Source organism: Asterias rubens, chromosome 11, assembly GCF_902459465.1.
Source record: "Asterias rubens chromosome 11, eAstRub1.3, whole genome shotgun sequence".
Lineage (NCBI taxonomy): Eukaryota > Metazoa > Echinodermata > Asteroidea > Forcipulatida > Asteriidae > Asterias > Asterias rubens.
The window spans coordinates 12,766,205-12,778,810 of NC_047072.1; the positions used below are offsets into that span (position 1 = coordinate 12,766,205).

At 40.0% G+C, this 12,606-nt stretch overlaps 1 protein-coding gene across 1 annotated transcript in view; it reads right to left on the minus strand.

Annotated features, from left to right (window-relative positions):
* LOC117296720 overlaps nt 1-10,013 on the minus strand; it is a 36,328-nt gene extending 26,315 nt beyond the window's left edge. The window contains exons 1-2 of the mRNA XM_033779764.1: nt 9,779-10,013; nt 449-612 (exon numbers count right to left, since the gene is read on the minus strand). Of these exons, the coding sequence (XP_033635655.1) occupies nt 449-612; nt 9,779-9,815 (201 nt within the window). The 5' untranslated portion in view covers nt 9,816-10,013. The remainder of the gene's footprint in view (nt 1-448; nt 613-9,778) is intronic.
* Nucleotides 10,014-12,606: the final 2,593 nt, after the last annotated feature.

The following is a 12,606-nucleotide window of genomic DNA, read 5'->3' on the forward strand; positions in this document are numbered from 1 at the left end:
CATCTTTTTACCCGGCGAAACATGACACTTACAGTGTTTTGTCAACAGAGGGCAAAAAAACACAGTTTGAATGTAAAAATAGGTCACATCGTCTATAGCACGCATCAGTCACTCAACGATGCTCCAGTTGTGGATTTCACCAAACTCTTCCAAACTTAGGATTAATCTTAGACCGTAACCATAGACGTTAGGACACATTGAACCCATCCTAAGTAAGGACGAGCTACTCTCAAATTGGGACAAATTGGCAATATCATATGATCAGCATAAAATTGACAGTACAAGCATAGAGCATGGATTATGCAACCCACCCTCTCCAGGACAGCAGAATGCTTTTAGGAGAGTAAAACCAGTCAAGATTTTTATGAACCAACTCCAGAGGTACAACAAGGGATGGCGCGGCAAGATCGATCCCCCCTGGGAATGAGGTTGTGCCTACTGTCTTTACCTGCTGCAGTGCATGAAAGTCCTCCAGGTACTCAATCTTAGAGATTGCATTACGATCTAAGATGAGAGTTGTGCAGGAGGAAGGCGAAGACTCATCGGCCGTCTCCTTCACCCGGTCCAGCCTCTTCAAGCTTCGACCAGATAAATCCAGAATCATCATGTTCTCTGAGACAAGAAAAAAAAGGTTCAAGTATTAGTCAAACCCAGACGAGTGTTGCAAAGTACGTGTATAATATAAGTGCGATTTGAAACTTGCGTGGTGGAAATATGATATTGTATAGTTTGCGGCAACACCATGTACTGATAATCTTGAATTGAGTTGGGGTGGTTCTGAAAAGTACTGTAGGTTTTAACTTGATGTTTTGAGGAAGGTACAATGTAGTAAAAATGTACCTTTGTTGTCCAACTGCATTGAGTTGTTTTGTTTCGACTGTAAATACAGCGCAATTCGCAGTATTTCTTATGGCGTAATGTATGAATCAAATTTATATAATGATAAACAAGTTAAACGAACTGGCCTTTGTTCGTTGTTCATTTAACACTATGCACCCAAATACTGGTAGAACGTTCATTACGAACACAAAGGCTTGATTGATACACTAATTAGTGCCACATCATTCAAATGTTCACTGATAATTTCCAAACACTATACTTGCACAATGAGGTTGGCTTTAGACTGACTTGGCAATTACATTTTTTAATCATGTTGTCAACAAGCCAAAAAGGGCCTCCAGACATGTCTGGTTTAGTTGCTGAGTGCAGTTATACCTTGAATAGTGATAACAAATAGTCATTGTGAACTAAAGAAACAACTTTTGATGATATGAAATTATCATAACCGCACTTTGTTATGGTGTTATATAAATTAAGGGTGTGGGGTGTTGTGGCCAAGCAGTCTTGGACTGTGGACTCAAGCTCTGTAATTTAATTTGAAGGGTTTGAATCCTGGCCTGGTCATCGTGACACATGTGTCCTTGATTAAAGGAACACGTCGCCTTGGATACATCTAGGGCGAGTTGGTCTTTGAAAAGCGTTTGTAACCGTTTGTTATAAAATGCATGGTTAGAAAGATGTTTTAAAAGTAGAATACAATGATCCACACAAACTTGCCTCGAAATGGTTTTCATTTTACCTCGTCGACTAACACGGTCGGCCATTTATGGAAGTCAAATTTTTGACCGTGTTAGTTCGCAAAGTAAAAGGAACCCCACGCAATTTCGAAGCAAATTTGTGTGGATCATTTTATTCTACTTTTAAAACATCTTTCCAATCATACATTTTATAGAAAACGGTTACTAACACTTTTTTATAGACCAACTCGTCCGACTTTATGATAAGTGCTTCTCTACACTCGGGTACTAGCAAGAGCTGATATGGACTGGCATCTTGTCCAGCCTGCCTGATGCACCACGCTGTTTAATGCTATGCAAACGTCGCAGAAGATAAAGTCATGACTGTAAGAGGGGAAAACATGGTAGTAATACAATATACCAAAGCCAGTCACAGTAAATTTCCACAGGGCAGTGGACGAAAAAGCCAAATGGAAACGCGGCTTAAGCCTCATGTCAGGACTAGTTTTTGACTAGTGACTACTCCACCTTACGTTTTTCCCCGCATCTTACTTAGTTGGCCAACAGGAGAGAAGCATTCTCTTCCGGGCAAGAGGTTAACATGGTCACAGCCCAAGACATCACTCTAAATAACTCTGCCGGTTGTATTATTACAAGTACCGTACCAGACCTAGTTTTATTTTAATTCAATAATGAAACTCCCAGGAAACTGATTTCATTAAAACATGATTGATTGGTTTTCCATTATCAAAATACACGGAATCCAACATTAATCCACGCATGGCACGAACACTGACGGATGGGTTTTATAGAGTGAGCAAGTTTTGGGTACTACTACATGTAGTAGCGCTTATTGAAAATTAGAAAACACAAAATCTTGTAAATATACTAACTTCTTCAAAATGAATACTAATTTTGTAGTTTTTGGTTAAACAGGGGCTACAGGATAATCTCAATATTTTTACTATAATCTTTTTTTATTGGCAAAATATAGACATCGTATACACTGGTTTATAACCATTTTATGCTTAAAATTTGCATTTAGTAATAAATAATTCAAGTCAAAAAGCACCTCTCTGCGCGGCTTTTTCAGCCGAGAGTCAAAAACTACCTACATGTATCTATGATAATGATTATATGCAGTGACCCCTTGACATCATTGGCGCAATTTCCCAATAGGGTTTGTGCACAGTTCTCCAGCTTTGGCCAATTGAGGGCGCTATTTTCAAATCAAATAGCCGCCGATGGCTTCACGAGTCCTTTGTCTGCGCGGGTTTGTTTGACCTTACGTTTTTCAGAATTTTGGCTTGGAGTGTTTCGGAGATAAGAGACTCGTTGTATTTTTTTTTCTGTTTCCTATGGACTCCATCTATTAAAAAAAAATGTAATAATATTTCAGAGCATCCTGCAGCTGCCCTTTAACATTAACACTACATTTTCATAATAATTTGCTCTGGCTGCCGTTGCTAGGACTGGGACTGTAATGTACAGTATGCAATCAGTTGCCTCTTGCATTGGGCATGGTAGAGTATGAGGCCAGTTAAGCCCGGTTCATATTTCCTGCGAATTCGATGATGTGCATTTGACGTCACAACCTTCCTTTCACATCGATATTCGCAAGTGAGTTGAGCAGAGTTGAACTACTGCGAATTATTTGTTGCGAATTTGTGACATCAACATGACAGGAAGTATGAACCAGGCTTACAAGTCAGCATGGTGTTTGTGTGTGTACTTTGCTCTGGGATCTATCATGTACATTGTACTTGTTCAGGCAAAACTTGCTCACTGTCTCTACCCAGTCTAAGTCGTGATGAGTATACAATGCCTGATTTTTCCAAATTGTATTGAATCCAACTGGTTCTGTAGTGTCTCTGTAATACCCAGTGATTTAAATAAATAACTCCTTTCACTTCAACGATTCCTTTTAAAGGGAATGTACACTGATTTTCGGATCTGTTTGATTGCTTGAATACACCTGTACTATGAAAATTATGTAGTTTATAAAACCACGGAGGAATTTCCTTTCAAATGGTGGCTAGCATTTTTTAGAAATCGCCGAAAAATCTGGAGTGGTTATGTTCACGCAGGAAGAATAATCTGTGATTGGAACGTATAGGCCCCTGAGCTGAGAAACGACAGTAACGCTTCTCAGATTCAAAGTTTGGGGGATAAAAAGATATCTTTTTCCATAACTACATTACTTCAAAGTGAAATGATTCTCAAAATAGCTTTTGGCCATTGCTGTACTTTTAACCAAGTAAGTTTTTATCGCCATTATTTTTAAGAGTGATTACCAAACGTATACCTTCCCTTGAAACAAGTAACAAGTGGTGAAGAGCTCCCTCGTTTGATTATGACTCAAACTGCTCAGGAAATCCCCAATTACTCAATAATCACCTTGAGAGGAAATTTCTAATCTATTTACTTTATTTGCATAAATTATCAACCTGTTTGTAAAGGTGAAAACAATCTGACGTTTGCTCTTTTTCAGATAAAAAGAACCTCCCATCAATTAATGATCAAACATGAAACACATGAACTCTGTTTGAAGTCTGGAATAAATGTCTGTATAGCGACTAGAGTGTACATTGTAAATTACAAGGATCACATTAAAAAGAGCACTTTGAGTCTGTCACACATTAGCAGGTTTTCCAACGTTTTTAAGGTTGTTTTAAAAAGTATACTACATATTAAAACCACCCAAAAAGTGTTTCAACATGACAATGGTCAGAGTAGGCTTGAAACTAACTTGAGCTATTTATTAAAGTAGGATTATTTTATCACCTAAAACAAGGGACGAAGTATGATATGGGCTTTAATCAACATTTCAAATCGAAAATCAGACGTGGGTAAAAAGAATATCATGCCTGTCATAAAATTATTAATTTTGTAACAAACTTAAAAATAAAAAATAAATAAAAATAGATTGAAAACTATACAATCATTTCTATTTTTCGGACGGAAATGTCGAATGATTTGAAGAAAATGGCAACACAAACAATTTTTCAGTATTCTTGCTTGCACTCATGAGGAAAACCCTGGATGCCGTGTGCAGCTGGAAAATACCAAGTTGCCCCCCCCAAAAAAAAAAATAATAATACTAATAATAATAATAATAATCATCATATATAAATAATTAAATAAATTAAAAATAAACAAACAAAAATTGTGTTATTTTTGCAAAATCTTTATCCCAAAGCCTACTTAATAAGATGGTATTGGTAGTAAGCATCCTGCAAAATTATTTAGTAAATCAGTATCGGTGCCCCGCTGATAAGAAATCAATCCCAAGATCGCCTTTAGAATGGTGACTTTTGGAGTTCAAATTTCAGTGGTTTTTGATTTTCTGAATGCTGCGTTGTGGTTGGCACCTGCTGTCACCTCGCTAAACCCATGGATTCGAAAATACTGCACAAAAATGCTTTACTGTTTTATCAATAACTTGACACTGTACTCATTAGGCCTAGTGGTCATCTTTAAAGGCTCTGGACACTATTGGTAATTACTCAAAATAATTATTAGCATAAAACCTTACTTGGTAACAAGTAATTGGGAGACATTGATAGTATAAAACACTGTGAGAAACAGCTCCCTCTGAAGTGCCATAGTTTTTGAGAAATAAGTTGTTTTCCATGAATTTGATTTCGAGACCTCAGAATTAGATTTTGAGGTCACGAAATCAAGCATCTGAAAGCACACAACTTTTGTGTGACAAGGGTGTTTTTTCTTTCATTATTATCTCTCAACTTCGACGACCAATTGAGCTTAAATTTTCACAGGTTGGTTATTTTATATGCATATTATGTATGTTGAAATACACCAAGTGAGAAGACTGGTCTTTGACAATTACCAATAGTGTCTGGACAGTGTCTTTAAAACTTTCACAGGTAAATGCACATCTTTTTTGATAATTCCTATAAATCAGCAAATATTAGGTTTCGAAAGAAGAAAAAACTCATGATCCTACCATTTAAAAGGAAACCAATGAAGAGTATTGGTGTTACGATTGCTCACAGATGTCCAATACTTACCAGCGAAGGGCCAGGGAAGAAGCTTGAATCAGTATCACTTTTAAAATTCCACTTTTATGAAATGTTGCTGACTTTTCAAAATCTAAGCAAGCCACGGAAGATCCGACAAAATTTACCTTGAAATTTCGTGTCTCCAGCGTAACAATCCTCATCTGCCAGTTGCTGGTCAATCAAAGAAGAAAATGGCAATGTTCCGACAGGTTCCATTTAAGTCGTTCAGTGAGAGAAACGCATTACATAACAACAAAAACCACTGACGCCAAAATCCCCGGAGCCTGACAGATCACAAACTGAGCACCATACTGAAAGAGTTTTTTTTGTCTTCAAAGTATGTTGAATTAACTCTTAATGTCTGTTGTGATTTACGAACCGGTATCGATTCGTCCAAGAATGCAACTCATCACAGACTTTGAGAAGACAAGCTGCAGAGCTCCGTAAGAAGCTTGCCAAGAAATCAAGAAGGGATGGGTTAAAAAAAGCCGGCACAGAATCAGGATGGAAGGTAAGACGTCCCCAACACGCTCTGGGAAGTAGAGTTACTTTTAGTCATCGTCATGCTGAATGCATGTGTAATACACACATGTACTGAATACATGGACCAGTACAGCTTTAGCCAGCCATGGTCAGGTGGGGGAAGAAGGAAAGGGAATTGGGGGGGGGGGGGGCAGAGAGAAACAGGAGCATCCATAATTTAGAGTAGGGGTGGAGTTTCCTTCACGTCAACAATTTCAAAGACCAACATGTAGGGCATGTCATGCATGTACACACATGTAGCTGATATGTGATGTTCAGCTGGTGATGTTTCATCTAAGTTTACTTTTTATTGCACAGTGGGTATTACACAATGTACAAGTGTACATTGTAATCCAAACGAAGAAAATACATACCAGGCCAGGACATACACGAAAATCGCAGCATCCGTTGCCCCTGGTCTTGGCCTAGGTGCTCCATCAAAAGTTTCCCATTTCAGACTTCATTTCCCAATGAAAGTGCAGTTTGCAAAACGAAAATGACCTTGCCCTTTTCACATGTTCAAAAATGAAATTCTAGGCCTGACAAGGTGAGATGATGTGATAGGCCTAGATGAGGTTCATGAAAAATATATACAGTGTACCATGTAATTTATCTATAAATTTGGTTACTTGTTTCAAAAGATCTAGATACACATTTGAATATAAACATGTTGATCATGGCTCGTACCAGAGTTCAAATAAGACCAAAAATAATCGCACGCAGTTTAAGAACAGTTTTGATTTGAACGATCATGAAATAAGAGAAAATCATTTGTATTTATATGGGTAAGAATTCTTTAAATACACAAAAGAACAATAAAAGAGATCAATCAGACTGAAAACTTAAACAAACAAAAAACAAGAACACAAGGTTTGTCGCTGTTCATTAGTTTACTGGCCCGATGCAATGACTGTCCTCAGGCCCTTTAGTCCAGTCTAACCTTTTAGTTTTGTAGCTTTGTTGTATGAAATTGAAGCAAATGAATCCACAGGCCCAATTCATAGAGGCTCTGCTTAAAGCACACAAAGTAGCTAAGCACCACAAAATCATTCTTACCAGAATAAGGTTACCAGCCAAACTATCATGTCATATCACAATACAATTTCTGCTAAGCAATATGTTTGGCTTGAATAAGCAGAGACAAATTTCTACAAGACCACAGGACTTGTAGCTGAGAATCTTTGACTGGAGCGGGATTTAATTTGCAAGACCAGAATCAAAATGAGAAAAGAGTAGAATAAAAATAAGAACACGGTTTTATCATCCAAACTGTTAACATGTAGGCCTATTTAAACAGAACACTAAGAGAGGTTTAATCTCTCTTTTTTCTGGGTGACATTCAAACTCAACATTTGAGCATCATTCTTTAGAGACAAAGCCATTGATTTGAAGAAAAAAAAAGGAGGACAGCCGACCTTGTCTTGAGTTTACTGGCCCGACACTGAAATTACATGTACTGACCTCGGGTCTTGAACCAGTCCAGTGTAAAATTTGAGCCTTGTACATTATACACCCCGAAGGGCCCTAGTGTTTGATGCGTCACAATTTACATAGTAAGTTCACACGTGGACTAACTGCAGGTGTACAAGTGTGTGCATGACAGTGATTAGATTCTGATCATCAGAGCCCCTCTACTTGCTACTGGTGTGCTAATAAGGGACTTCCAACCTAATTATTACACTATTGCCAGTTTCCTCTTAAAACAATGCATTACGTCATCATAAACAGAGAGAACAAAAAAAGAACATGACATTATATAATGTAGACCAACTTCACCACACCCAGGTCTCTGCACCTACAATAGGAGGCCTACATGTACGGCAGTACCTCAGGCCCGATACTTCAAGGAGGCAATGAAGGCGGTTGCCTCCATGCCCTGGAAATGCTTACAGTACAGTTTTACAATTTCCTCATCTGGGGTGATTGTCCTTTAAAAAACGAAGCAAGTACAGGCTCACACTTTGTTCTTGCTGCTGTTTGTTTGTTGGGGTGTTTGTTTAGGGCCTATTGTTGGTTTTTTTTTGTTTTTGTTGTTGCTTTTTTTTTGCTTTTTTTTTTAGAGGCTGGCAGTGGGTAAATGGCATTAGGGGAGGTACAATGTAAATGCGGTAGATGCGATAACGTAACCCTCCTGCCGTAACCCTCCTGCCGTAACCCTGCTGCATTATTGCAACTACAGGGGAGGGGGGCTCTGGAGGATTGACAAAGGATGAGGGGGTGGGGTGGGGTGGGGTTGGGTAGAGAAGGAAACTCGAAACAAGAAAAAAGGAACAAATTCTGGGTTGTTCTAAAACCCCCTCGACCCCCTCGACCCCCACGACCCACGACCCTCCGACGTCCGCCCCGTGTTCGAAGAATGTCAAAATTCCGAAACCATAAAATGTCGCTTTACGGCCGAGTATGAATTAAGTCCCCGATTTAGAATTCACAGTGTGTGCTCCGCGATGCAACTTCCACGACTAGGCTTGACCTCAAGTCTGAGACTGCGGTTATATTTATCTGCATCAGCCACATAGAATTTGGAGTATTTACTCTCCGCTTCCGCACGACAAGTGCACACCGATTGGGGACCCCAATTCTACCTCCATGGTTTGGTCTACAATCTTGAGCTCCGCTTAGAGCAACTAGTAGTACCATAGTACACAGGACGGGAGCGATCGGCCGGAAATGGGTCTGCCTGATCATCACGTAATGAGTTGGCCGTAATCGTACTCGGGCGGTAAACGCAGGTTTCCAGTTGGGATAATAATCTCGGATCGGCCAAGAGATACACGTGGAAATGCCGCGGTTTTTATCTGTACATCATAATTGCCACAGGCCCGATCTCGGCAGCCAATCACGCGAAGTTTGCTTCGTGCATACTACGTGCCTTGTACGCTATGTTGTGATGTGCGAGGCATGGTAGTCGATGTCAGCATACATTGTGTGCGTGATTGGCTGAGGTTGTGAACTGTGGCAATTTCGGTGTACAGAAAAAGAAATCGCACAAAAGTCGATGGTCGAGGGGGTCGTGGGTCGTGGGTCGTGGGTCGTGGGGGTCGAGGGGGTTTTAGAACAACCCACAAATTCTGCATCTGGCAACCACTTTATCAAATTAGTCAAATTATATCCTAAACAAACCTGTCCAGATAGATGGGCGTGACAGAATACGAGAGGCACAGGCACGTTGAACAGTATTAATTACTACATCACAATCATGAACAGAAATCTATCTTGCTGGTGGCCTCATGCAGAAATTTCTCCCCCCCCCCCCCCCCCCCCCCAGAAAAGTTTCCGTACGGCGCCACCACTTTTTCATTCGATATGAAATAATACAGCATCTAATTTACCTCAATGAGATATTGTTGTAAAAATGAGTGAAAAAGTGGTGGCGTCATACGGAAAGTTATCCGAATAAACAGAATTTTAGCTTCTCAAATCAGGTAAAAAAATAAAGAAAATTTTTGTCAAATTTGTGTTCGCATATTGTAAAGAATCTTTATTTTTAATTATACCCACGACGTCAGTGCAATGCCAATGGCACTGACATGTCCTACGTACTACGGCTAGCTGGAGAGATAAATAATGCAGCAATGAGCAATACATTTTGTGTGTAGACTTTCGATATACATGCATTTGTAAACATGCAAGCAGATCCTACACGAACAAGAAGTATCCCTCTTTTGAATAATACGAATCCAGTCTATAAAATACCACTCTAAAAAGACCTCGACCTACCTTTTTCTTGCAGACGAACGGGTTGACTGTCCGCCATTTTTAAGATGCGCGCTGCTAAGTATGAAAACAAACCGAGTGAGGGCGCTATTTGTTGTTTTGATTTTCAGTAGAGCCAACAACCACCACCACCACCACCACTTCTAAGTTCTACTTTGCATGGGGTTTCTCATATCAACCTATTCGGCATCTATGAGGCCGGTGTCAGATGCAATTGTGTCCACCATGCAATACTGTCCGCTCCGAACAATTTTGCTTATGCAATCGTGTCCGGGGCTACGCAAAAACCGTCCGGTGGACGTGTACATGAGACTGTACATGTATGTGTGCGTTTAATTTACTGCAAGGACGGTTTTGGGGCGGACACAACTGCATAGCATATGCAAATGTGACCGGGCGGACACAATGGCATTATGCAGCAGCTTCCGGCGGACACGATTGCATATGCAAAACCGTCCGGCGAACATTATTGTATATGCAATAATGTCCTCCGGATAGTATTGCATTAGAGGACATAATTGCATGCGACCGGTGTCCAAGGTTATGTCCCCCTTGGGATGGGAAATTTAACATGGGCTGAAGGAGGATGATTCAAAAGAGGGCGCTATCAAGCTAAATTTGTACATAGTTTGCCGTGGGTTTGTATGGCCCTATCCGAGGACATCAATAAGGGAAAGCAGGTCCTCACTAGTCGGTCCTTTGTTTTCATGGGTCCTCATGGTGTACAAAACAATAGGGATTGCTGGAACAACAGAAAGTACAATAGGTGTGTACTCGAACGTCATGGTCAAACATAACCGTGTGTGTGGGGGGGGGGGGGCAGATTGTCATATCAAAAATCCCTCGTGTAATTTTTGGGTTTAATTAACCGTTCGGTTGTTTTTACACTCGCACTTTAAGTAATAACTCAAAATAATTGTTAGCATAAAAACCTACTTGAGCAAAATGGAGAGCTAATATAAAACGTTTCTCACTTAATTAGAAAACGGCGCAGCGGCCTCCTCCTGAAGCCAATTCTGAAAGCACACACAGAATGGTTTTTCTGTCATTATCCCTTTGCAACTTCAATGACCAATGACCAATGCTCATGTGTGCCTATTAATGTAAAATGTAATGTAACTAACCTGTGAACGTTTCTTCATTTCAAAAGGTGGTCAGCCTTTTCATTGCCGAAGATTTAGAGCGGTTTTGTCCAACCGCGCAAGAGACCGTAATTGAAATTCCTTATACAATCTGAGAAACATTTCTGGCAGAGACGTGTGTCAGCAAATTTTGGGGAAAAAAAACCTATACTTTTCCATTTATTTTGGAGTAAGGTGATTTTCAAAAAAAAAATGCTTTATAAATTCCTGAGGAGTCCCATGTGACACATTACGTCACGTTTGAAAAAGATCTTTAAAAAGTATTAAAATAATCATCGATAATATTGGCCGGGTGGGACTAAAGCCCGACCCTGAAACCCGTCTAACATAAACAGCGCCCTCTGTCGTCACAATGCTTCAATTTTAAGCGGGTAGCCTCAACCCTTTGCATTCGCTCGTCCCCAGCGCCTGGGATGGGCAAACGTATCATGCACTGTCATTGGTTTAATAATGCGCAGTCCCATCATGCATCACACTCACACTGCACCATATTTCTATGCACTGTACTCATGACGTACTTCCTGAACAAGAATCTGTGCAAGCGATTAGCCCATCCCAGCGGTCCTGGATAGACTGGCCGCTGGGGCCGAGCGAACCCTTTGCATTGAAGTTGTAGAACCACATATTTTTAATTTAAAAAAAAAACACACTCTTGTTATTATTTAAAAACCTTGGCCTCCATAGCATTTTAAACTATCTCAGGCTGCTGTAGAAATAAGTTACAGGCGGTTTACATTTCCTTTGTTTTAGTATTTTATTGATGTATTCACATTATGAGCAGCATCAGTGGTAGTTATAAAACGGCTGTTTATGAAAGATCCACTGGTTCCAAGACTATATAAATGGGGTGCTCGTCTGCAAGTGCATGATGAAAAATTTGCGGATAATCAGGTGCGACCCTAGCCTGAACATATAACGTCACACTTCGAGGCTTCCGTGAATTACGTGTATAATCTGCCAGCCTTCGTCAATCCCCGTCCATTATCACCTCTTACCTAACCAGCCAAAACACAGATATGGAAAGCTTTCGTCACTGCACGTTTCTCCAATGAAATCATAATAGCATAAACCGAAATCACCAGTAGGCCTACTTTTCAGAGAAAGGGTGCCAGTCAAAATAACATGCATGCACGTGTACAAATTGTGGCTGCTGCTGTAATTCTTCATCAATATTATTTGCTGCGTAAAAAGGCAGTGGACACTATTGGTAATATTATTACTCTAAATAATTATTAGCATAAATCCTTTAGTAACGAGTAATGGGGAGCTGTTGAAAGTATAATACATTGTTAGAAACGGCTCCCTCTGAAGTGACGTATAGTTTTCGAGAAAGAAGTAATATTCCAGGATATGATTTCGAGACCTCAGGATTAGATTTTGAGGTCTCGATATCAAGCATCTGAAAGCACACAACTTCGTGTGACAAGGGTGTTTTTTCTTTCATTAAAATCTCGCAACATCGACGACCAATTGAGCTAAAATTTTTACAAGTTTGTTATTTTATATGTTGTGATACACCAAGTGGACTGGTTTTTGACAATTACCAATAGAGTCCAATGTCTTTAAAGCAGATGTTGGCCAATAAAGTTGGCCCCGGTGTGGCGGTTTCAGTCTTCCGCCGTGTTCAGTTTTCCGGGTGACGTAGCCGGACATTTCAGCACGTTGTTCGAACGGTTTTAGCTTTCCAGC